Below are 26,364 nucleotides of genomic sequence, written 5' to 3' on the forward strand. Positions count from 1 at the left end.
GAGAGAGAGAGAGAGAGAGAGAGAGAGAGAGAGAGAGAGAGAGAGAGAGAGGAGAGAGAGAGAGAGAGAGAGAGAGAGAGAGAGAGAGAGAGAGAGAGAGAGAGAGAGAGAGAGAGAGAGAGAGAGAGAGAGAGAGAGAGAGAGAGAGAGAGAGAGAGAGAGAGAGAGAGAGAGAGAGAGAGAGAGAGAGAGAGAGAGAGAGAGAGAGAGAGAGAGAGAGAGAGAGAGAGAGAGAGAGAGAGAGAGAGAGAGAGAGAGAGAGAGAGAGAGAGAGAGAGAGAGAGAGAGAGAGAGAGAGAGAGAGAGAGAGAGAAGAGATAGTTAGTTAGTTAGTTAGTTAGTTAGTTAGTTGAGGAGGGAGAGAGAGTGTTCGTTGAGGAGAGAGAGAGAGGGTGTTAGTTGAGGAGAGAGAGAGAGAGAGAGAGAGTGTTGAGGAGGGGGAGAGAGAGAGTGTTAGTTGCGGAGGGAGAGAGAGAGAGTGTGTGTGTTGAGGAGGGAGAGAGAGAGTGTTAGTTGAGGAGAGAGAGAGAGAGTGTTAGTTGAGGAGGGAGGGAGAGAGAGAGCGAGAGAGAGTGTTAGTTGAGGAGGGAGAGAGAGTGTTAGTTGGAGGGAGAGAGAGAGAGTGTGTTAGTTGGAGGGAGAGAGAGAGTGTGTTAGTTGAGGGAGAGAGAGAGAGAGAGAGAGAGGTAGTTGAGGAGGGAGGGAGAGAGAGAGAGAGAGAGAGTGTTAGTTGAGGAGGGAGAGAGAGAGAGCGAGAGAGAGTGTTAGTTGAGGAGGGAGAGAGTGTTAGTTGGAGGGAGAGAGAGAGAGTGTGTTGAGGGGAGAGAGAGAGAGAGTGTTGAGGAGGGAGAGAGAGAGAGAGTTTTAGTTGAGGAGAGAGAGAGAGAGAGAGAGAGAGAGAGAGAGAGAGAGAGAGAGTTAGTTGAGGAGGGAGGGAGAGAGAGAGAGAGAGTGTTAGTTGAGGAGAGAGAGAGAGAGTGTTGAGGAGGGGGAGAGAGAGAGTGTTAGTTGCGGAGGGAGAGAGAGAGAGTGTGTGTGTTGAGGAGGGAGAGAGAGAGTGTTAGTTGAGGAGAGAGAGAGAGAGAGTGTTAGTTGAGGAGGGAGGGAGAGAGAGAGCGAGAGAGAGTGTTAGTTGAGGAGGGAGAGAGAGTGTTAGTTGGAGGGAGAGAGAGAGAGTGTGTTAGTTGGAGGGAGAGAGAGAGAGTGTGTTAGTTGAGGGGAGAGAGAGAGAGAGAGAGAGAGAGAGAGGTAGTTGAGGAGGGAGGGAGAGAGAGAGAGAGAGAGAGAGTGTTAGTTGAGGAGGGAGAGAGAGAGAGCGAGAGAGAGTGTTAGTTGAGGAGGGAGAGAGGTTAGTTGGAGGGAGAGAGAGAGAGTGTGTTGAGGGGAGAGAGAGAGAGAGTGTTGAGGAGGGAGAGAGAGAGAGAGTTTTAGTTGAGGAGAGAGAGAGAGAGAGAGAGAGAGAGAGAGAGAGAGAGAGAGAGAGAGAGAGAGAGAGAGAGAGAGAGAGAGAGAGAGAGAGAGAGAGAGAGAGAGAGAGAGAGAGAGAGAGAGTTAGTTGAGGAGGGAGAGAGAGAGAGAGTGTTAGTTGCGGAGGGAGAGAGAGAGAGTGTAGTTGGAGGGAGAGAGAGAGAGTGTGTAGTTGAGGGAGAGAGAGAGAGTAGTTGAGGAGAGAGAGAGAGAGAGATTGAGGAGGGAGAGAGAGAGAGAGAGAGTGTTAGTTGGAGGGAGAGAGAGAGAGTGTTGAGGGAGAGAGAGAGAGAGAGTTGAGAGAGAGAGAGAGAGAGAGAGAGAGAGAGAGAGAGAGAGAGAGAGAGAGAGAGAGAGAGAGAGAGAGAGAGAGAGAGAGAGAGAGAGAGAGAGAGAGAGAGAGAGAGAGAGAGAGAGAGAGAGAGAGAGAGAGAGAGAGAGAGAGAGAGAGAGAGAGAGAGAGAGAGAGAGAGAGAGAGAGAGAGAGAGAGAGAGAGAGAGAGAGAGAGAGAGAGAGATAGAGAGAGAGATAGTAGTTAGAGTAGTTAGAGAGAGAGTTAGTTAGTTAGTTAGTATAGTTAGTTAGTTGAGGAGGGAGAGAGAGTGTTCGTTGAGGAGAGAGAGAGAGGGTGTTAGTTGAGGAGAGAGAGAGAGAGAGAGAGTGTTAGTTGGAGAGAGAGAGAGAGTTTTGAGTTTTTATAAAACCTTTATTTTATACTCAAGTGTTAACATAAATAATGGCACACTGCCTTTTCAGAAATGAAAAAAATGTAATTCCTAAATAAAATAAAAATACAAAAGAACATATACATTCAACTCATTTCATCAACAAAAAATAGTTTCCCCTCCTCCACAAAACAAACCGCTCTTTCGTAAGCCCACTTCTCCTCAAACAATGGGAGATCTTTTACAGCTGAGAAAAACTCAAAATCCACTTTTATTCTTGCTTTCACTAATCCTTTAAAAACACATCTTACATCCTGCCCATATCCCGTTTCTATCTTATGTTTCCTACTCAGAAAAATGGACATCTTAGCTTGTCCCAAAATAAAATTTAACAGTTGACATTTTCTTTTCTGATGCTTACTATATTGAAACCCCAAAATAAAAACAATGTTATTGAAAATCTCCCCTAGAGCTTTAAACAAAGACTCCAGCATTTCCAAGAGAGGTTTTATCCTCTCACACTCCATAAAACAATGAAAAATTGTTTCTCTTATATTACAAAAAGGGCATCCATCTCCAACATCTGAGTTAATAATAGATACAAAAGCATTAACTGCAATGATGCCATGCAAAACCCTCCATTGCATATCCCCAGTACCCTTTTGTAACGGTGGCTTGTACAGTGCTCTCCATGCTGGCTTTACCTTGTCATCAATGCACAATTTTACCCTCCATGGAGTGTCTTTTCTATTTTTCAATTTATCTTTATTCAAAACCTTGACACACCCCCTGTATAAGTCTTTCCCATTCACCTCATCCAAACCCACCTCTTCCAACCCTCTCAAATCCAGTAATAGCGCCTTTCTTTCTGACTCTGGGATATTTGGTGTAATCCCTAGTCTTGGAAATGAGACGTTTTCATCTTGTACATTCTTCTTGTGACTATTAAGCATACCCCACTCTTCTGCTGACATAGCCTTCCTGCAGCTTCCCAGCAGTTGTCCGACAATCCTTTCCGACCTCACCCCCAAATGTTCAGCCACCCTTCTTCCATCCATTAAGGCGGTCCCAGCCATGGCCATTAACTGTTTTAAGGTGATGATTTTGCCCTTCACCAGAATCTTGGAGAAATATGGAACAGCTGCAGTTGTACAATCCAGTCTTGCCCCGTACACCAGAGGTTCCTCCAACAGCCAATGCACTGACTCCGCTGACGTTCGTCTGGACACCTTCATAATGCTCCACACCCTAAGAAGGCCTCTGTAAAACGAAGGTACTCCCTCCCTAGAAATCTGGCTACTATCAACCAAAAATAAAGCTTTGTTTAAACCTAATCCCCCAACCTGCTGTAATACAAGACCTGCCACCCCTCTCCAAACCACATTTTCCGGTCCATAAAGCAACCTTTGAATAAACTGAAACCGGAAAGCAGCAGCCCTACTAGCAAGATGTACAAGACCTTGTCCCCCTCCTCTTTTGACAAATACAAAACACTTTGTGGAACCCAGTGATATTTATCCCAAAAAAAAATCCACAATAATTGCCTGTATCTTAGCCAGAAGGCCAGATGGTGGCTCTAAAACTGACAACCGATGCCACAGTGCAGAGGCAATCACATTGTTAACTATAATAGTGCGCCCCCCTATATGACATACGCGATAACAACCAACGCCATCTCCTCATCCTCCCTTCCACCATTTCAACCACCCCAATCCAATTTTTTTCCATTGTCCCCTCATCTCCTAGGTACACTCCAAGATACTTAAAACCTCCCTTACACCATTCCAGCCCCCTGGCAAAGCCATGATCCCTCCAGACCATTCTCCAATCTGTAAAGCACAACTTTTTTCCCAATTTACCTTTGCAGAGGATATTCCCCTAAAACGGTCAACCATTAGACTCAAACTATCCACCTCCGCTTGATTTTTCACTAAAACAACTACATCATCAGCATAGGCTGAGAGACGAATAGGAGGAATATCCTCTGAAAGGTACACCCCTTCAATGCGACTTCTAATGCTATTTAGTAGTGGCTCTATAGCAATGGCATATAACATTCCCGACATAGAACATCCCTGCCTAATACCTCTACACACTTTAAAAGGAGCACTCAAACCACCGTTAACTTTCAATACACTTTCAATGTCACCATATATCACCTTTATCATGGCAATAAAACCAGAGCTGAACCCAAACGCCTCAAAAGTGTGCCATAAGTATTGATGTTCAACTCGGTCAAATGCCTTTTCCTGATCAATTGAAATTAGACCAGCATCCAACCCAATAGCCCTAGAGACGTCCAAAAAATCACGAATCAGAGAAATGTTATCCCCTATCTGCCTGCCAGGAACACAGTAGGACTGGTCCGTATGTATTATTTGCCCCATCACCTCCCTCAGCCTGTTGGACAAAGCCTTGGACAGGATCTTATAATCAGTGCACAATAGAGCCACCGGCCTCCAGTTCTTCACCTCCCTAGGGTCACCCTTTTTGGGCAGTAGGGTGAGGACAGCCCTTCTGCAGCTTATTGGTAGTAACCCTCCGGTTAAACTATCATTAACTACTGCTAGCCAATCCTCTCCCAACATAGCCCAAAAAGACTTAAAAAAGTCAACGGGAAGCCCATCAATGCCTGGTGCCCTTCCATTTTCCATGCCTTTTAATGCAGTGTATAGCTCCTGCAAAGACAATGGTTGCTCTAGCTCAACCTGAGCTTCTGCAGCCACCTGTGGGAGCCCATCAAGGAACTGCTGTGTCACTGTTTTATCCTCTTTGTACTCACACTTGTAGAGCTCAGCATAGAACTCTACGGCCCTCTTTCTAATTTCACTAGGGCTAGTGAGCTCCTGTCCAACAGCTGATTTGAGACAATGAATAATTTTTCTTTGTCCATTCTTTTTCTCTAAACCAAAGAAAAATTTGGATGAGGCATCCATTTCAGAGATTCCCTGAAACTTACTTCTCACCAATGCCCCCTGTGCTCTGATACCCAGCAGGTCTGCCAATGTAGCTTTTTTCCTCTTGAGGGCCTGAGTATGGCCTCGATCTCCTGTGGTCTCAACCAACGTCATGAGCTCCACTATTTCAGTCTCTAGGGCTTTCATTGATTTGGTGATATCCCTGGTGACATTCCTTGTGTATTGATTACATAATTGTTGAATCTGGATTTTCCCTATATCCCACCACTGTTGAAGGGATACAAAACTGGCCTTTTGAGACCTCCACCTCTCCCAGAAAAAACTAAAACATTTCCTGAAGTGAGCATCACTCAATAAAGTTATATTAAAATGCCAATATGCGCTTTTGGGTTTTACATCGTTAATGAACACCACCTCTGTTATTAAACAATGATCAGAAAATCCCACTGGGGTTATCACACTTGATTTACAGACCTGAGATTGATGCTCAAAACAATAAAACCTATCTAACCTGGCCATAGAGATGGTGTTCTCTCTCACATGCGCCCAGGTGTACTGTCTCGTGCCTCCATGTTGACTCCGCCAAATATCACACAGTTCATGTGTTACAATGAGGCGTTTTAAAAAAGTTCTTGAGGCTATATGAGGTTCTTTGTGATTTCTATCTAAATCACTGACTGTACAGTTAAAATCCCCAGCAATGAATAAATAATCTTCATTATTACATTTCTCAATAGTATTTGATAATGTCTCTAAAAAACATACCCTCTCAACCGCCACCACTGGGGCATATACATTTATCAGACACATAGTGATGTTTTCATACCTTGCTCTAACTTTTAATAACCTCCCCTCAACTACCTCTTCAACCTCATATGACAAAGGCAAAAACCCTTTTGAGAACAAGATGGCCACACCCCCACTTTTTGAGTCTTTATGACTACACACCACTGTCCCCCCACTCCTGTTGCCACGTAACTTCATTTTCCAAATTACTATGCGTTTCTTGTAGAAAATTTATGTCACTTCCCTTTCCCCTAATTAACTCATACACTATGGCTCTTTTTTTAACGTCTCTTGCCCCATTTACGTTTAAAGAAGAAATCTTAAAACTGCTCATGGATGAAAAAAAAATACAGAGGAAGACACAGAAACCACATCTCTTTACAGAGTTAAGGCTGCGACTGAACTCTTTCATTTTCTTTAGAATTTGCATCACTTATCACTCTCGTGACCACTTTCTTGAGTCTAGCAATTTCAGGGCTTGTCAAACCTCCCCCTGTTATTTTTGACATCAGAAACTTTGCTGATTCAATAAACAATTCACTTTCAGGGAAAAAATCTGTTACATTATAATCCTGCATATATTTCTTCCCTTTTGTCAACTTCAGAAATTGACGTACTTTCTCAATCCCATACCTCCCTTCCACCCCATTTATCTCACTATTTTGTTGTGACGCATCAGATGACTCACTCTCGCTATCCTCCCCAGAAGAAAACTCCACCATCTCTACAACCTGTTTATCTTCAACTGATTTATCAATCTCTACCTTCTTCTTGGAATTAGACCCTTCACCACCCCTTACATTCTTCCTCTTACTCCTCGGTACTTTGAAAACAGCTGCTTCCTTTTCCATTATTTCAATCTCCTCCTGACCTCCACTTTCATTTTCCAGCACCACCTCAGCAACAGCAGTCGCAATCTCACCGACCTTTTCCCCTCCTTCTTTGTTCTGATCTACCACCATTGTCCCCGTATCCACACTGCCTTCCTCTCCTACTTTTCCTACCACATCTGCCCACCTCCTCCCATCCCCAGCACCCGCACCCTTAGCATGTTCATCCCTTCGCGGTGGTGCATTAGGTGCACCAGCACTAGAGCTGCTACCTGAATCTGCGCGCTCATTCTCGGGACAATTACGCACCAAATGCCCCTCTCTTCCACAGCCAAAGCATTTCATTGATTCAGTAGAAGCGTAGAAGACATAATCAAATCCATCAATCTTAAAACTGAATGCTAAAGTCAGTTCATCAATGTCCTTTTTTAAAATCATATGCACTTGTCTCCTATGAGACACGACATGTTTCAGCAACGGAGATTTGCATCCAAAAAGAACCTTCTTTATTGTTGATACAATTTGACCATGACGAGATAACTCTCGCTCCAACACTTCATCTCTAACAAATGGTGGCACGTTAGAAAGTATAACTTTCTTCGCCGGATTCATAAGCGGAAATACCGGCGTCTGCGTCTCCCGCAACACAACACCACTCTCAACTATCTTATTCACCTTTTCTATGGAATCTAAAAATATCACTACAGCGCTATTCATCCTTGAGGCTGATTTGATGCTATCATACCCAATAATAGCACCCACTGCCAAGCTACATTCTTCCACTGAACACCCGGCCGCAGCAGGAATCTTTACTCCATGTCGCCGACTAAGTTTTTCAAACTCCAAACTTCCGCGAGTGGCCATTGCAACCAGCCTCACCCGCTGGTTGTGCCCTCGCGAAAAATAACCTCAACAATCCCACCACCCCTATACGTGCTTAGTGATAGTTAGACAAGATAACCTTAAAACAACTAAACTAATCAATATAAATATATACACACCAAAACCCAATAGAGTGAAAAAAAATCCAGTCGCTCTCACACTCACTCCTGCTTCACGACTCACTCCCAGCATGCACTCCAACGAGAGAGAGAGAGAGAGAGAGAGAGAGAGAGAGAGACTGTGAGACTGTGTGTGTGCACTGTGTCTCCTCTCTGTAATGAGAGCCCATGGGCCACAGCACTCTGGCCTGTTTGGAGACCTGTCAGTGATAAGCAATGTGAGCGGTGGGAAATCCTGCTCATGGAGAGGTGCTTGCTCACCACTCCGGCGCTCCACGTCCTTTCCAACCGCTCCACTAAAAACCGCTCCGCGCTCACAGGAGAAAAAAAACTGACGCCACAAATTCGCTCCATTCATTAAAATCACAATTTAACCAATACCTATCTATTTTTTGTGGCTACTTGGACCTGCCATTTGGTTTTGAAGTATTGAAACAAAACCATATGGTTGGATTGAAATGTAGGCTATTTTAATAAACATGAAAAGGTGAATGTAAGAAGTGCTCATCATTTCAAATAGGCTACATGTCATATTAAACAGCATATAAACACTCTAAATAGGTCAGGAGCCAGACAGGGAGCCTAAGAAGGAACGGAATTACTCAGGCTGTATTATTTCTATTATTTCAAGGCTATAGCCTACAAAGAAATACATTGTGAAGCATTTGCGAGTGCGACACACTAGGCTGGTAGGGAGTCAGGGACATTAAGCGCTCAGCATTTAAATAACATTTTGTTGTATTAAATCACTATAGTCTATAAATTGCGCATAGCCTATAGGCTGTGACTTAGAATTAAATCCAAAATAAACGAAAAATGCCTTATTAGGCTCAGTGCCTTTGAATTCATTTTTAGAAACACGAGTTTGACCAGTTTGTGGCTTCAGGCTCTGCGCTTGCAGAGCCACTGGGGATAAAAGGTTTTTAGGCAAAATAAACCAATCAAAACGGAAAGCTCCTTGAAAGTGGGAATATGCCAAGCCTATTGGGCCAAAATCAATTATGCCTATTGTATAGAACAAAAATGAACGAGATCTGATTTTTTGTTTATGAATACTTTTTCTACAATGACACACTTAGTTATCTACCCACCTCGTTCCTTCCTTTTAGCATGTGCACGTAGTAAGTACACATCATACTTTCGGGATATGTGTCTTTTCAGATTCCACAATGATTCCTTAGTTGTGGACACTACATCACCACACTCCCTCTCTTGCTCTTGGTCCTCATTTTTGTAAGTCACCTTGATTTAGCACCTGTGTGTTTTATCAGTTTCTTTATGAAAATATTTAGCGAACTCCATGACAGTAGCTAAAGCAAGGGGCTATTGCAGCACACAAGTAGACTAAACATGCATGCTGGGCCGGGGATGCCCTGAGCTCGTGAAGTGAGCGAAATTGGAGTGGGCGAGAAGGACGCCAGCCTTTGGGAATCTCGCTCTGCGCTCCAGTCAAATTGGGCACTCTTCGCTCCGCTCCAGTTCTGCTCACAAACTCTGGTGATAAGCGGTCCGGAACTGTGATTTAACAACGTGACAATGGAGGGAGAGAAAGAGAATGAGGGGCGAGAGAAAGAAAGGAGGAAAGTAAAGGGAGCGTGCAACAGAGAGGAGGCACAGAGAGTGATGGAAAAGAGAGAAGAGAGAGAAAGAAAGGCTGAGAGAGTGAGTGAGAGAGCGACAGAGGGTATGAGAGAGAGAAAGATGAAGAGAGTAAGAGAATGTCAGAGTGATAGCCATCACGTCCTTCTCCTGTGTATCTGGCCCAGTGGGGTGTGAGGGCCTGTTTCTGGATGGATGATTGCCCTGCATTGTCATTCAATTAGCCCCAGGGACCCAACACATGTGCCAGCCCGCCAGCCCCACAAACACACAGGGCAGGGGCCTGAACACTAATTGGGAGATTGTTTTGTAAATGTCTCATCAAAAAGATGTGTGGTGATTGTTGTGAGCTTTTTTTCTCCTGCCTAATTTGTTTGGCACCCGTTTATCGCCGGCCCACGCAGCTGGAGACAACCAATCAGATGGGTTTACAGAGGTTTTAACCCCTTCCTGTCTGGGTAGAGAGCACAGTATTTTACATTTGACATTTTAGTAATTTAGCAGACGCTCTTATCCAGAGCGACTTACATGAGCAATTAGGGTTAAGTGCCTTGCTCAAGGGCACATCGACAGATTGTTCACCTAGTCGGCTCGGGGATTAGAACCAGCGACCTTTCGGTTACTGGCACAACGCTCTTAACCACTAAGCTACCTGCCGCCCCCATTTTACACTACAGTTGCAGTATATTTATCATACTGCATGCTCTTATTCCAAGCAACCTTATATACTGTATATGCTTTCTAAAAGTGCCCTGCATATGGAAATACAGAACTCCTATTACAGTGATCACATCTGTGCAGGGGCATTTGATCACTATAAGTGGTTGACCACTATAACCACATTCGCTATACTATATGAGTGTACTATATGTTTAATACAGTGCCATTTGAAACACAGCCGGAGCCAGTGTTATTATGAGCCGTGTCTCTGCCCTGTGAGTTAGCCCTCCTCCAGCTCCATTAGGTCTGTGTTAGCTCTGCCAGATAATGTCATCTCCTCCAGGCATGTTTACAGATGGCTAGGAGATATGAGGGGCCCATCACACTGGGTAATGTGTTTCTGACTGGGGCCCTCTGCTTTAAAAACATTCAGACAGAGAGAGCTGGGTTCCAGAGGAGGTTTGTGACGGAGGAGTGTGTGTGTGTGTGTGTGTTGTACGGTATGAGTGAAAGCATATGGCTGACCAGAGAGTTCAACTCTGAGTAGATCTCTCCATAACCCTGCATACCTACACAACTTAACGCAAGTTAGAGTGTGTGTGTGGGTTGTATGTGTGTGTATCTGCTGTATTTATGATTGTGTGTGTTTGATTGGAGACCGTGTCCCTCATTCTTCAGGGGAGGACCAGAACTGTCAGTTGAGTTTCTTGTTAGGATTGATCTCTGTCGCTTTCTGTAGGAGGTGTTCTGCTCCCCCTGCCTTGCTTGTTCTTCTAAAGATACCTCTAATTGACAGAGAAACACACACAATTTCTATTGTGACACATTTTCTCTCTCTCTGTGCAATGGCCTCAGAGGAATCTTTGAAGTCAGTGCATGTGCAATTCCATTCCTTACTAGATTTGTGTGTATTGGGTATATGTTGTGAAATTGTTAGATATTACTTGTTAGATATTACTGCACTGTCGGAGCTAGAAGCACAAGCATTTTGCTACACCCGCAATAACATCTGCTAAACACGTTTATGTGACAAATAAAATTTTATTTGATTTGATGTGGTACAATTATCCCAAGCGATTTTGTTGGTGTGTTTTTACTGTTTTTATGTGTATGTCTTTTCAAAGTTGGTTTTGAAAAGTCGATGATGACAAGACAGAGTATCAAGAAGTCCCTGAAGGTTGTGTGTCCTTGTGTAAATGTGTGTTGGGAGATATGTTTTTTTTATGTTTCTGTGAGTTCTTTTGAGATAAAATACTTTGAAGATTCTGTTTACTCAGACAGAACCCTTTGAAACTTCTAGAACGTGAAGAAGCTTCTGAAGAGAGTCTGTCTTTACCCATGAAATGGAGCACTGGAGCTAATAGTGTGTGTATGTTTTTGTGTGTGTGTGTGTGTGTGTGTGTGCTTGCGTGCGCTGCTGGGTAGCTTTCATGACTCGTTAGGCCATCAGGGCATGTCTAATTGGGAGATCTGCTAAGTGTTTTCCGTAGTCAAATATGGGGATTGACTTGAACAGTTTACACACTGACCTCTGGTTAATCCTATAGTGTGTGTGTGTGAGAGAGAGAGTGTGTTTATGTGCATGCCTGTTTGTGTTTGAGTGTGTTTTATTCAAAGGCTAACTCAGCTCTAATGCTTTTTAAACGCACCTGAACATTTGACACATCACCCTCTTAATCTTTAATGTCCATGCCTCCACTGTCTTTTGCCAATACAATGTTGAACAAAGACATGAAATATGTGTAGTAAACATCTTTATTAGCAGTAAAGATGGATTGTTTTGTCCCAGCAAACATTTTGAAGGAAACACATTTATATTGCAGGCATTGACATCTATTCTCGCTAACCACTGTTACAGTTTACTGACAGTGTAACAGAGGGACAAGGAGGTTGAGAGGGTTTGAGAGTGTTATTTGATTGCAAGGATATAAATGGAAAGTTAAATTATTCACTTTTTGATGTGACTTGACTTAATATAGGCTACTGATTTGTAAATGTTAATGTATGATACGTTACCAAAAATAGGTCCCGTTCCAACAATACATCTCAGAGACTTGTTTATCAGTCTGTGTGATTGACAGGAGAGATGATCAGAGGGGTAGAGTTTTTACCACCATCATTAAGACAGGGGTTCAAGAGTGGATAGAGTTTCTCAGTGAAGGTACAGCCAGTGAAAGAGTAGATATGAGACCTGGCCTCCACATCATAAAAGGAGACCTGACCCTCCTCATAATCCACAAACACCCCCACCTTCTGGAGCTTCTCTCTCAGGTGGAGCAGGACACTGGGCTCAGCATGAGCCTCGTATTCTCCATTCCTCAGCCACAGAGTCCAGTATCCATCCTCAGAGCTCAGTGTGATCTGCCCCTTCCTGTTGACAGACTCTCTGGCCACTCCTAAAATCCACTTAGTCTTTCCCTTGACCATCACCTCATAGTAAAATCTACCTAAAGAGAAGCCCTCCTTTCCAAGGACACAATTAGATATATCAAACCTCTTTGTGTTGTCAGGAAGATTCTTTCTTGTGTCTCCATGCCACAGATGTTTCCCATCTTCAGACAGGATAAGTTTGGGATGTGCTGTATCAGGGTCCAGAGTCACATCCACTGCAAACTGCTGAATCCTCTTCAGTTTGACTTCAGGCAGCTTCTCCATCTCTTTATTCAGTGTCTCCTCCAGCTGAGACACAGCTCTCCTCACGGTCCCCACACACAGATCACTGTGAACACTGATCTCAGACCAGTCTCTGATGGGTGGAGGGGTGCAGAGGGATGGGAAGCTCTGGAGGAGGTGGAGGTGGTCCTCAGTGTGTGAGAGCTGCTCCAGCTCAGTGCTTCTCCTCTTTAGCTCAGTGATTTCCTGCTCCAGCTCTTTAATGAGCCCTTCAGCCTGCCTCTCTGCTATTTTCTGCTTCTCCTCAATCACCTCAATGAGCTCAGCCTGGCTTCTCTCAATGGAGCGCACCAGATCAGTGAATACCTGTATACTGTCTGATATCTCTCTCTCTGTATCTCTCTTGCTGAGATCTACTGATTGTTTGATCTCCTGAACCTTCTGCAGTCGCTCCTGGATCTTCTGCTGCACTTCTGCCTCAGTCTTCCCCAACTGAGCCATCTTCTCTCCATACTCTTCCTCTAGAGGGACAGTGTCATGAGTCGTGTGGTCTGTTTTAAAGCACAAGACACAAAGACACATCTGTTCAGTCCTACAGAACAGCTCCAGGAGTCTGTCATGATTCTTACACATCCTGTCTTCCAGGTTCTCCACAGGGATGATCAGCTTATGTCTCTTTAAGGCTGCAACTCTCTGATGAGGCTCCAGGTGAGTCTCACAGTAAGAGGTCTGACACATCAGACAGGACTTCAGGGCCTTGAGCTTCATCCCAGTGCAGATGTCACAAAGGACTTCTTGGGCTTTGGCTTGGCGTTGGTCTGGGCTTCTGGTAGCTTTCGCTTGAACTGACTTCCTGAACTGAGCAGCCATCTCAGAAATGAAAGTATTTATGCAAAGCTTGGGCCTCCTGTAGAATTTCTCCTTACACATTGGACACTGGCACAGGTCATTGCTATCCCAGTACTGTCTGATACAGGCCTTGCAGAAGTTGTGTCCACATGGAGTGGTGACTGGCTCAGTGTACACATCCAGACAGATAGAGCACAGGAACTGCTCTTCAGACAGGAGACTGCTGGAGGTGGCCATATCTAGACAGAAACCAGAGGTGAAACAAAGAAAGAATTTTCTGATATCTGTCAGCTCTCGATTGTTTCAGCTTTAGAGTTGTCAACATGGCCTTATGGGATGATATTAACCAAACCTAATACATGGTTTAAACATAGAAATCAGTAGTTTTACACAAGAGAGTTTTTAAAGAAGCAATCTGCAGTAGCTTCAGTCAGATTTGGACTTATAAATGAATGATATGTACCAATTGATTCTTGAAGAATATAACTTATAAATACGTCATGAGCTTAGTTCAACTGTCCTTCCCCATCAGAACCCAAAATATAAGCTTGTTTTACTCCAATGTTTGTAAACAAAGTAAATGTAAACAAATACTGTATAGCCTCAAAACATGGTTAAAACTATAATTTTTATATCATGAATGTTCAGTCTCAACTATCATCATTGTCTTATGGGATAATATTAACTAAACGTAATACATGGTTTTATTATAGAAAGCCGTTTGACAAAATATAGCTTAACATACTAAAGATAAGAAAGTTTAAATTCACCTATCCATGTAAATCGCTCTACTCACCTGTGTCTATGTGAGTATCAGTGCTGTCTCTTCTTTCTGTTTGTGATATCAAATCTAGCCTGGAGACGCTGAAGTTGTTTAAGAGAGAGTTTGAGATACACAGTATGTCTCTCTACTTTACTTTAGTTTCAGTTCAATAAAGTGATGTTGAAATGCTCCTCCCCTGATTCTGCCATGTGCTTTTCTCTTCCGGGAACAGAGTTAACCCTTTGCATGGTTGAACTCTCGCTCAGTTCTCTTAGACCAAAGGTACAATCATAATAACCGCTTGAAATCTTTAAAAGATAAATGTATTCAGCATAATTATTCAGCCATAAACTATGTAGTGATGACAAACATTGTTGATGCATTATTTTACCATCTCAAGTCAACCAAGACAGAGTGACATCAAGAGGACAGTTTAAACAGGGCTGTTCTCATCATTTTCGCCGGTCTAGATAGGAAATACCATGATCACCAAAGTGGTTTTTGTGTTGTTATTTTCACTGGTGTATTTTTTGTTTCTGAAGAGCAATTGTAAGTTTGACACGGTGTCACAGTTTCGGCCGAGGCTGCCTCTCTTCCTTGCTCGGGCAGGCTTCGGCGGTCGTCGTCTCCGGAGTACTAGCTGCCACCATTGCATGTTTCGATGTTCGTTTGGTTTTGTCTTGATGTTGTACACCTGTTATCGTTTAGCGTTCATTAGTTGTCCTATAAGTTCTCGTTGTTTGTCATGTGTTGTGTGTGATTGCGCTACTGTTGGTTGTCTGTGCTTCGTTGTTTTCCTCCTCTGTTTGGGAGGGCTCTCGCACATGTTAGTGCGCATTTTGTTTTACGCCTGTGTGCGTATTTTCTCGCCTCCGGGCTTTCTGGCTCGTGTTCTAAGTGATTGTTCACTAAAGTCTTTTGGACTAAGTTTCTGCGTCCTGCGCCTGATTCCTGCACCACACCCACCTACAGCACCCTCTGACACGCGGTTTGTTCTGCTGTTAAACAAATAACTCTCTTCTTAAGATGACCTTAAAGTAAAATTACATTACTAAGCTCCTTCCTTCGGTGTTTACTGCACTGTAAGGTTAAAGTTCTCTTACACTGTTTTTATTTTTTATTGTTTTTCAACCATCATTGCTTTGACCTCTTAATAACTGTATTCCACATGGAGATGAGCTGTAGACAGACTGTTATTAATGAACACATGGTATTCAGTTCCTACCTCTGCTTATTTATTATCTGTTCTCAAACATGCACCCCAACTCTCTCTACATGACTAACTGATATGTATTCAGTGGAAAGGATCTCCTCTTCCTCTTTTCCATTCACCACAGAATATCTGTTAGCATAACAGTATATACAAAGTGATGCATCATCCACTTAAGCTTTGGAGTGTATATGACCCCATTGTCTTTCGCCTATGGAGTGTCGAATATAGTGGACATACGAATAATCAAAGTCGTGCAACTTTTATCACTGTTTTTATTCAGGTTTATTTCATTTGATAGTTTTACTTTTCAGTAAATAGAATGAATTATTTGTAAGGTGAAGACAGAGATCAGAGTAGGGCTGACCCCATTTAGTCGACTGGCCGATTGTTTGGTCGATAGGCTGTTGGACCGAGATTTCTTTAGGTGAGCAGTAGCAAAAATAATAATAATTTCATGGTGTACAAGACACCTGTCTGATTTGCGCCTGTCTGAGTGGACTGATCAATTGTGGAGGCCGTGGGGATGGCACAGTCTATCACTAAGACGTGCTACTGAAATTGTATATGGTTATATTACGTAGGAACAATGGTGCAACACGAATAACAATAATATAATTTTATAGCAAATGCGCTTTCTCCCGCGTTGGATAGCTGCCGCTGTCCGCGGTTCTGAAACATCAGTGCATTGTTGCTATGTGCATAATAGCAAAGTTAACCAGCATATTGTTGTTGAGGGCAATGCTGTGGAGGCAGCAGCGGAGTTAGGAGACGAGAAAACAGCCCTTGCCTTTAATTGTCTGAGAAAAGTGAGGAGAGGGGAAACCCCAACTTAATTAGGTCTATAATCAATAGCCTGGCTTTATCCATATATATCTACAGAAATAAGACAGATCCTGCTTCTGTTTGAGTGTTTGTGTAATAGCCTACTAATTCTGTGAGCACCAAGCCTCCGTGAGCACCAACCACAACATGTCGGATAAACAATTTCACAAATTCGGCTGTTTTTAATCTTTACTATGATGTAATAAAAGCTTTAAACATTTTTCCGTTAGATCAGCCTCTCTGGTATTACTTAATTTATTTAGTGTTGTTTACACTGTTTCAAATAGTCAGAAAAAGTATATTTATAATAATAACTCTCCTTCTTATTGTTATTATTATTATTATGATCATTAAGTCGTCCAGGTCCTGAGGCAGCAAAGCAACCATCACACCACCACCACCATGCTTGACCTTTTGGTATGATGTTCTTACTGTGGAATGCAGAGTTTGGTTTTCGCCAGGCATTACTGGAACCATGTCGTCCAAAAAGTTATAATTTTGAATCATCTGTCCATAGAACATTCTTCCAAGAGTCTTGATGATCATCCAGGTGCTTTTTGGCAAACTTGAGTCAACTTTTTGGATGAGATGGGTCCCATTATGCCTGGCGAAAACCAAACACTGTATTCCACAGTAAGAACATCATACCAAAGGTCAAGCGTGGTGGTATTGGTGGTGTGATGGTTTGGGGATGCTTTGCTGCCTCAGGACCTGGACGACTTGCCTTAATAGAAGGAACCATGAATTCGGCTCTGTATCAGAGAATTCTACAGGAGAATGTCAGACCATCCGTCTGTGAGCTGAAGCTGAAGCGCAGCTGGGTCATGCAGCAAGACAATGATCCAAAACACACAATCAAGTCTACATGAAAATTGCTAAAAAGCAACAAATTGGAAGTTTTGGAATGGCCTAGTCAAAGTCCAGACCTAATCCCAATTGAGATGTTGTGGCAGGACTTGAAACGAGCAGTTCATGCTTGAAAACCCACACGTCACTGAGTTAAAGCAGTTCTGCATGGAAGAGTGGGCCAAAATTCCTCCACAGCGACGTGAGAGACTGATCAACAACTACAGGAAGCATTTGGTTGGAGTCATTGCAGCTAAAGGTGGCACAACCAGTTATTGAGTGTAAGGGGGCAATTACTTTTTTCACACGGGAATTGGGTGTTGCATAACTTTGTTTATGAAATAAATATGTAATTGTTGTGTTATTTGTTCACTTATGTTCCCTTTATCTAATATTAGGTTTTGGTTGAAAATCTGATAACATTCAGAATCACAAATATGCAAAAGTAGAGAAAATTAGAAAGGGGGCAAATACTTTTTCATAGCACTGTACATTTTGTCATTTTACCAAAGAGAATTTAACCCAATTACTGTAGCTACTCTAAATTAAGAAACATCCTAGAGTTGGTCTTTACTTGAAATCTCTTTACTCACCTGTTTGTGTGTGCGATCGTGGCTATTTTCTTTGTTCCTTCTGTCCTAAATTATTAAAAGTTGATCAAGTTTAGCGTTTTAAGAGATTTCCAAAGAGTTTGAGATACTGTAGTATGCTCCAGTACACAATATACTGTATGTCTCTCCACTGAAGTTTCACTGAGTAAAATTATGTCTACAGTACAATTTCTGCCTCACATAATATTACTATGCACTTTGGAACAGTAAGGAGGATGGAGTTAACCCTTTATATGGATGAACTCTCTCTCAAGTGCCCTTAGACACTTCAGAGACAAAAATTAACAAACGTTAAATGATAAGAATAGCTTGGAATCTGTTAAAACATGACATGTACCTTTTTATAAGATTGAGATGTTTTTTTCTCTAGTGTTCAACTTTAAAGTTTTCCTTCAAAATGTGCATTACCAGTCCTCCCTGTACGATATTGCTGTATCATTTTTACTGCACTGTAATGTTTAAAGGGGTGTTATTAGATTTTATGAAAGGGGTCCAGAGAAAGCTGCAATATGATATATGTGATCTGTCTATGAATTGTCATTAGGTTATTGGTTTGTTGTGTATTGTAAAAATGTCCCCTCTCTTTTTGTATTCCCTCCCTCCATCCCCTTCACTGTAAACTGAGTCTGTATGTGGGTGACTGAATGAAAGGTGGATGGATAGGGACTGGTGGTGCCTGCTGAGTGATGGAGCTGCCATCTCTCTGTTACTCTATTAATATTAGATGACTGTGCTGTCACTTTGCCTGCCCAGCTGTTCACACAACAACACACCTGGGCAGAGATAGAGACCCCACTCTCATCAAATCTTAATGATCTTGAGTATGTGTGTAAGTGTGGATATGCCTTTTGAGACAATGTTCTGTGACTCAGCACAATTGTGTGTGTGTGTGAGAGTGAGAGTGTTTTCATAGCTCAGCGGAGCATCTGCTCAATGTATCTTCTGGACGTTCCTAATTAGCAACTAGGGAGCCTGTGTGTACATAGCTCAATGATTTATGAATATGAGTATATCTCCCTCTGCACTCCCCTCCTTCCTTATCTTCCTATGCCTCTTCCTCTCTGCTCTCCTTTCTTAGGGGCGTACTGTGGTTTAACCACTCTATGGAGCCCAGTTGTTTGTTACTTCAGTGGTGACCGTAATACTATAACTAACACACACACACCTTTCAGTGTACCCAAACCAGACCATGAGTGGCTTAGAGTTCTCTGGGCAGTGAGGTTTCATTGGTCGTTGATTAGAGATGATGGTTCACTCTGGCAGATAATTGAATTGTCATTTGGCCTCTTGTTTTAGAGAGAGCCTGGGCCAAGTCAAATAAAGCCAGTAGGCTCATTTCAAAACAATGAGGCCAAACATAATTGACTTTAACACACTGACTAGGCCTCGTTATTGACTGATTAGAACAGAGTGTGTGGTCTTACAGTAATGCTTTTACTCCTGGTGTAGACATTCAGTAAACCTATAACTCTACCTCAACACCTTCACTTTGCTGATCTCAGATTTGACTTGTAATCCTGCCAACTCAGCCTCAAGTTCAATGCTCAAACATTTTTCTCTGCTGTACAACCACACAATGTACAGGAAGTTCAGTTATTGAGTGTCTGTGTCTGTGTGTTATTCAGTTTGTGCAATACAGGAGTGTTTGCATACATATGATTTTGGAATGGTTGATCACAGCCTCTGTGCCTCTATCTTTGGCTGATCTACGGTGCCTTCATAAAGTATTCACACCCCTTGACCTTTTCAAAATGTTTGTTGTGTTACAGCCTGAATTTAGAATGGATTAATTGAGATTTTGTGTCACTGGCTTACACACAATACCCCATAAATTCAAAGTGGAATTATCTTTTTAGACATTTTTACTAATTAACAAAAAATGAAAAGCTGAAATGTCTTGAGTCAATAAATATTGAATCCCTTTGTTATGGCAAGCCTAAATAAGTTCTGGAGTGAAAATGTGCTTACAACATCACATAATAAGTTGCATGGACTCACTCTGTGTGTAATAATAGTGTTTTAACATGATTTTTGAATGACTACCTCCTCACTATACCCCACACATACAATTATCTGTAAGGTCCCTTAGTCGAGCATTGAATTTCAAACACAGATTCAACCACAAAGACCAGGGTGGTTTTCCAATGCCTCGCAAAGAATGGCACCTATTGATGGGTAAAAAAAACACACAAAAAAACAGACATTGAATATCCCTTTGAGCATGATGAAGTTATGAATTACACTTTGGATGGTGTATCAATACACCCAGTCACTACAAAAATACAGGCGTCCTCCCTAACTCAGTTGCCAGAGAGGAAGGAAACTGCTCGGGGATTTCACCATGCGGCCAATGTTGACTTTAAAACAGTTACAGAGTTTATTGGCTGTGATAGGAGAAAACTGAGGATGGATCAACAACATTTTAGTTACTCCACAATACTAACCTAAATGACAGAGTGAAAAGATGGAAGTCTGTACAGAATAAAAATATTCCAAAACAAGTGAACTTCCCAAAATTTGGCAAAGGAATTAACTTTATGTCCTGAATACAAGGCGTTATGTTTGGGGCAAATCCAACACAACACATCACTGAGTTACCACGCTTCATATTTTCAAGCATAGTGGTGGTTGCATCATGTTATGGGTATGCCTGTCATTGGCAAGGACTAGGGAGTTTTTATTATGATAAAAAATTAACGGAATAGGCTAAATCCTAGAGGAAAACTTGGTTCAGTCTGCTTTCCAACAGACACTGGGAGACAAATTCACCTTTCAGCAGGACAATAACCTAAAATAGAAGACCAAATATACACTGGAGTTGCTTACCAAGATGACATTGAATGTTCCTGAGTGGCCGAGTTACAGTTTTGACTTAAATCGGCTTGAAAATCTGAAAATGGCTGTCTAGCAATGATTAACAACCAACTTGACAGAGCTTGAAGAATTAAAAAAATAATAATTAGCAAATATTGTACAATCCAGGTGTGCAAAGCTCTTCCAGACTTACCCAGAAAGACTCACAGCTGTAATCGCTGCCAAATGTGATTTTAACATGTATCGAATAGGGGTGTGAATAAATAAATTTCTGTAATTATTTATTTGTATTAAATTTTGAATTCAGGCTGTAACACAACAAAATGTGGAATAAATCAAGTGGTATGAATACTTTCTGAAGACACTGTACTGATCCTATTGGCCAGGGCTGAGGCTCTGTAGCAGACCAGAATGCCTCTCTTTCATTCCCACACAGCTGATTGGCTGGTCTGTCGCAGGTGGGGGTGTGTGTGTGGGCAGGTGTAGTGGGAGGGTTAGTGTTGAAGCGTACATCAAGTTCACATGCGCAACTGTCGACTGGTACGAATGGTGTGTGCTCGGAAAGCTGAGCACCTGTGTGTTTTTGTGTGTTGGGTGTACAGTGCGTATACATATGCTGAGCTTCTAGATTCCCATGACAACCTCTCCCCGTCTCTTTTTCTTTCATTTATTCCTCCTTTCTTTTCTGGTCCACCACTTCACTTCCCTGGTGGTTTCTATCTTCTCCTGGTGGATGAGCTGACTGTCCATTTCTCCTGCATAAGTCGTATCCCAGAGAGAGAACACACTGCAGGAAAACCCTCTGCTGCTCCATGTCAAGGAATCTGTTATCTCCTTTAGGACAGGCACGCTGAACGCGCGCGCGCGCGTGTGTGTGTGTGTGTGTGTGGGATTTTATGCATGTCTGTCAGTGTGTGTGTGTTTGTCTTCATTCGTGTGTGTGTTGTGACGTCACGAGAGGCTACACAGCTTTCAGCGGGATTGCTCAAGTAGTGCAAGGAGACAAGGTTCAAACAAAACAAGGATTTTATTATAGGTCTTGGGAAATTAACGAAATATAACAAAATTCTGTTCTCTTGTGGCTCTTTAAGGGTTAACAGTTCAGGGATGTCTCTTCCACATCCAAAATCATAATTCTCACTCGCTCAGATAACTTTTCCCCAGCCTTACTGTAGTCCACGTTGCAGCTAGTGGCCAACCCAGCAAAAAGTCCTTCCAAATGTCTCTCACGTATTTCCACAGGGGCATATATCCAAAGGTGAGTATTTCCCAAAGGTAAGTATCTCCAAATCCTTATATTCCTCATGGAAGTGGACGTGCAGCACTCTTGTCCTCCAGAGAGCCCAGCTTGGAGACTGTGTCTCTTCCCTTCCCAAACCTTCAGCTCATCAGCTCCTCATTTGTTTCAGCTGCGTGGGAAGATTGGCCATAGAGGGGTGGAGTTCCCGACCATACCAGCAGATGGAGCCATAGCTGTCTGGGTTTGCAGCCACCTCAGGGGGGATGTAACGTCCCTCCAGGACACAGCCTCTCGTGACATCACACATCCCCCTCCTCGGGACCGACGTCCTCGTCGGGGTAAAGGCAGCGAAGAAGGCATCACGCCGGGAGAGGGCGTCCGCATTGCCGTGGTGCTTGCCAGACTGCTCTCTCTTCAACTCCTCCAACTCTAGGACCAGGGACTCAGCCTCCTGTTGTCTCTCCTTGAGTTTCTTACTGAACGCATCAGCCTTGGTTTTAGCAGAGTTTAGCTTCTGTTGAGCAGCTTTCAGTTCCTTCTCTCTCTCTGCCTCCGCATTCTTCATCTTGTTCTCCAACACCTTGTACTTCTCCTCTGCCTTCTTCTGGACCTCCTTACTACTGCGCAGGGTCTCCTCACACTCCTCGATGGTCCTGCGCAGCCTCTCCAGCTCCTCCTGTTGCTTAGGAAGGAGCTCTGTTGGAGTTTAGCCTGGAGGATATCTAACTCTTCTGTCTTCATGTCTAACTGTTGCTTTAACAAACGATACCTCTCAGCGGTCCCCTTCAGACCAGACAGTTCTTTGTCCAGATTCTGTAGCTCCGTCTCTGTGTCGGTCTGGGCACCTGCCATCCCTATCAGAGCCCGGGCGGGAGTGAGTAACTCGGAGGATTGCACCGGAGCCTTCCCAGGATGAGTCTTGCCTCTCCGTTTCCGAGGTACTCGGGTTATCCTCTCCTGAGACTCTCTCTCCAGAGTGGGTAAAAGGCTGGGCAGTCTCGTCCAATTAGGACAGGGACGGGGAGGGAATCAACCACCCCCGCCGTCGTGTGTATGGTTCCCCGTGTGCTGGTCATTGTAAGTTCAGTAATGGGGTATTCTCTGGTGTCCCCATGGACACAGGAAACTGGGAGGACTTTCCCGGGGTCAGACACGTTGGGCCCACCAAATCCTTACGCACCAGGGTGGCCCGGCTACCAGAATCCAGTAAGGCCTCCACATCATGGTGATTCACAGTTACCGGGCAGGTGGGGGTCGATCTGGGCCGCCATCTACGACTCCCAAGAGCGAGGCAAAACGGTGTGTGGGTGCTGAGCTGGAGGACTCGCAGTGGGCATAGGTTCATCGGCTGGTTTCCCACACTGCCAGGAGATATGTCCCATCTCCCCACACCGGTAACACTGTCGAGTTTCCCCTCCTGGTGTACTCTTCTTGGACCCGCCTGGTTTCTGGCTCCCCCTGGAGCCGGGATAAGTCCTGACGTGGCTGGGTTCGAGACCTTGGGGGTCCTTTGGACGGGTTCTTCCCATTTGTGGTGGGGCCGCACTCCTGGGGTCTTTTCGGGAAGCATTCAGCATCTCCGCTGTGGCCTGGTACTTTTCCACAGCTTCCACGGTCAGATCAGCCGTGGTCAAGGCCTGTTGACTGATGAACCGTTTTGCCTCATAAGGCAGGGGCGCGTAGGTAACGATCCACCACAACGGCCTCCACCACCGCCGCTGCTGTATTCCTCTGCGGATCCAGCCATTTCCTTGCGATTCGGACAAGTTCATGCATCTGCGCCCGAGGAGGTTGGTCTGGTTGGAAGGTCCAGCTGTGAAAGCGCTGGGCCATACCAAACTTTGTGAGTCCATATCTGCTGAGGATCTCAGACTTCAGGGCATCATAGTCAGTAACCTGGTCAGGGCCCAGGTCCCGGACAGCATTCAGCGATTCCCCGGTTAGAAAGGGGGGCTAACAGACCAACCCACTGTTGCTTGGGCCAGGCTTCCCTAGTGGCCGTGGCCTCAAATGCATGCAGGTATGCCTCAATGTCATCGGTAGCTCCCATCTTAGATATAAAGTCACTTGCCTTTATTGGGCGGGTATTTTGGACCACCCTCTGTCTCTGCAACTGCAATTCCTCTGCCTTCAGAAGGTTGGCTTTCTTTTGCTCCTCCAAGAGAGCCACGTTTGCTTGCATCTGGGCTTGCTGGCCAGCAACAAGGGCTTTCAATATGTCCTCCATTTCAGTCGGCGGGGAGCCTACGGCCAACTTGGAAAACTGGGTGATCAAACCTTCGGTATCCTCCTCTGACATGCACTATTAATGCTTGAGCGTGCCCGTATTCTCCACCATCTGTGACGTCACGAGAGGCTACACAGCTTTCAGCGGGATTGCTCAAGTAGTGCAAGGAGACAAGGTTCAAACAAAACAAGGATTTTATTATAGGTCTTGGGAAATTAACGAAATATAACAAAATTCTGTTCTCTTGTGGCTCTTTAAGGGTTAACAGTTCAGGGATGTCTCTTCCACATCCAAAATCATAATTCTCACTCGCTCAGATAACTTTTCCCCAGCCTTACTGTAGTCCACGTTGCAGCTAGTGGCCAACCCAGCAAAAAAGTCCTTCCAAATGTCTCTCACGTATTTCCACAGGGGCATATATCCAAAGGTGAGTATTTCCCAAAGGTAAGTATCTCCAAATCCTTATATTCCTCATGGAAGTGGACGTGCAGCACTCTTGTCCTCCAGAGAGCCCAGCTTGGAGACTGTGTCTCTTCCCTTCCCAAACCTTCAGCTCATCAGCTCCTCATTTGTTTCAGCTGCGTGGGAAGATTGGCCATAGAGGGGTGGAGTTCCCGACCATACCAGCAGATGGAGCCATAGCTGTCTGGGTTTGCAGCCACCTCAGGGGGATGTAACGTCCCTCCAGGACACAGCCTCTCGTGACATCACAGTGTCTTTGTACATCCGTGTGTGTGGTGTGTCATTATTAATCTCTGTGTGTGTGTGTGTGTGTGTGTGTCCGTGCGCACATTTGTGTGTGTGTGGGTGTGTGTACATCTTGGACCGTGGAGGCTGCAGAGTTACTAATGAAGGGGCTGTTCTCAGCACTGGGCCGCAGTATTAATAACCAGCAGACAGAAATAGAGCTGAATACCATTAACATGCTAATACAATCAGCATGGAGCCCTGTCCATTCCCCTACCAGGCTATTAACTACCACTCCGTTACCACACTGCCACTCTGTAGAACATCATTATCCTACCTATAGAGTACTGTGTGTGTGTATGTTTCTTGTTAAAGCTGTTAGTATAGATGTGAAATGATGGAGATGATAACATAAGTGGGTTAGGCACTTACCCTAATTGCTCATGTAAGTCGCTCTGGATAAGAGCGTCTGCTAAATGACTAAAATGTAAATGTAATGTTGGTAAAGGAGAAACTGAGTGAACCTTGCAGTGTGAGGGGGAGTGTGTTCAGATGATTGCCTACCTGCTATACCTTATAGGATGTAAGAGACATGCTGTTATTAGAGACATTATAGAGGGAAGTTAGAGTTACACGATCACATAACACCACTTACTGGGACTGCCTACATGGATTCTGTAAGTAGAACTCATGCCTGAGTGAGATGATTGCAAAAGCATAGAGTATATAGGACCCCCACCCCCAAGAGATCTGCTGGTGATATAGAAAGGGAAACAGACGAGGAGGGGTCTTATGCTTTAGCTATCAACTCAAGTCCCTGAGTTCTATCTATGGTAGACATACTGAATGCACAGATGGGAACATATTTGTCAGTTGAATTCATGGGTGACCATTTCCTGAATGTTCTAGTCTTTTGGTTTTCCTGGCACGTTCCTCCGCCTTCCTATTCCTAAAGAGGACTAGAGAGGGGCTGACCCTGGCCCTCAACACCATCACCATCCTCTGCATTACAATTTCTCTTTCTCTCTCTGTCTCTGTCTCTATCGATCTCTCTGTCTCTGTCTCTGTCTCTGTCTTTCTTGCTCTGTCTCTCTCTCGCTCTCTCTCAATTTAATTCAATTCGCTTTATTTGCATTACGTAACAATGTACATATTGCCAAAGCTTACTTTGGAGATTTACAATATTAACATAATTAAAATAATAATAATCAATATTGTCAATGGGACAACAGTAGCAACAATAATCAAGGGTGAAAATAACCATACATTGAACAATAACAATAAGCATAGAGGACATGTGCAGGTTGGTCTGTCAATCTCTCTCTCTCTCTCTCTCTCTCTCTCTCTCTCTCTCTCTCTCTCTCTCTCTCTCTCTCTCTCTCTCTCTCTCTCTCTCTCTCTCTCTCTAACATCTAATTCCATATTGCCATGAAATGCGGGGAGCTTTCCAGTGGCTTATGGACAGAAGTGAATTAATGCGGACATCAGACTGATGTGAAAAGCGTTTTGTTTTTAAATCCCAGGGTGAACGAGGTGAAGGGGAATGGTAAATATATTCCTGCACTCTTTCCCCCTGCGTATTATCTCAGAGCTGTGATGGGCTGTCATTGTTAGAATCCTGCAGCCACACAATGGAGCACATAGTAACCCTCTCCCTATGACAGAACCTCCTCACTGGGAGGAAACTGCCTAAATCAGAGCCAACATTGAGCCCAATGTCCTAATGAGCGTGAAGCAGCAGGCTCAGCATAG

General features: G+C 43.8%; 2 protein-coding genes across 3 annotated transcripts in view; one reads left to right on the forward strand and one right to left on the reverse strand.

Annotated features, from left to right (window-relative positions):
- Window positions 1-26,364, forward strand: part of LOC121542545 (protein O-mannosyl-transferase TMTC1) — a 102,903-nt gene that overhangs the window by 35,571 nt on the left and 40,968 nt on the right. The gene's annotated exons all lie outside the window — the stretch shown is intronic.
- LOC121542547 (E3 ubiquitin-protein ligase TRIM39-like) lies at window positions 11,711-14,279 on the reverse strand. The gene is made up of 2 exons (XM_045208507.1): window positions 14,186-14,279; window positions 11,711-13,628 (listed from the first exon to the last, which is right to left on the reverse strand). The coding sequence occupies exon 2, from the start codon at window positions 13,624-13,626 to the stop codon at window positions 11,989-11,991; it is 1,638 nt and encodes a 545-aa protein (XP_045064442.1). The 5' UTR covers window positions 13,627-13,628; window positions 14,186-14,279; the 3' UTR covers window positions 11,711-11,988.

Source organism: Coregonus clupeaformis, chromosome 28 (genome assembly GCF_020615455.1).
Source record: "Coregonus clupeaformis isolate EN_2021a chromosome 28, ASM2061545v1, whole genome shotgun sequence".
Taxonomy (NCBI): domain Eukaryota; kingdom Metazoa; phylum Chordata; class Actinopteri; order Salmoniformes; family Salmonidae; genus Coregonus; species Coregonus clupeaformis.

Bases quoted from the DNA above. Each gene is read 5' to 3' on its own strand.
- LOC121542547 (XM_045208507.1), bottom strand. From the start codon at position 13,626: ATGGCCACCTCCAGCAGTCTCCTGTCTGAAGAGCAGTTCCTGTGCTCT.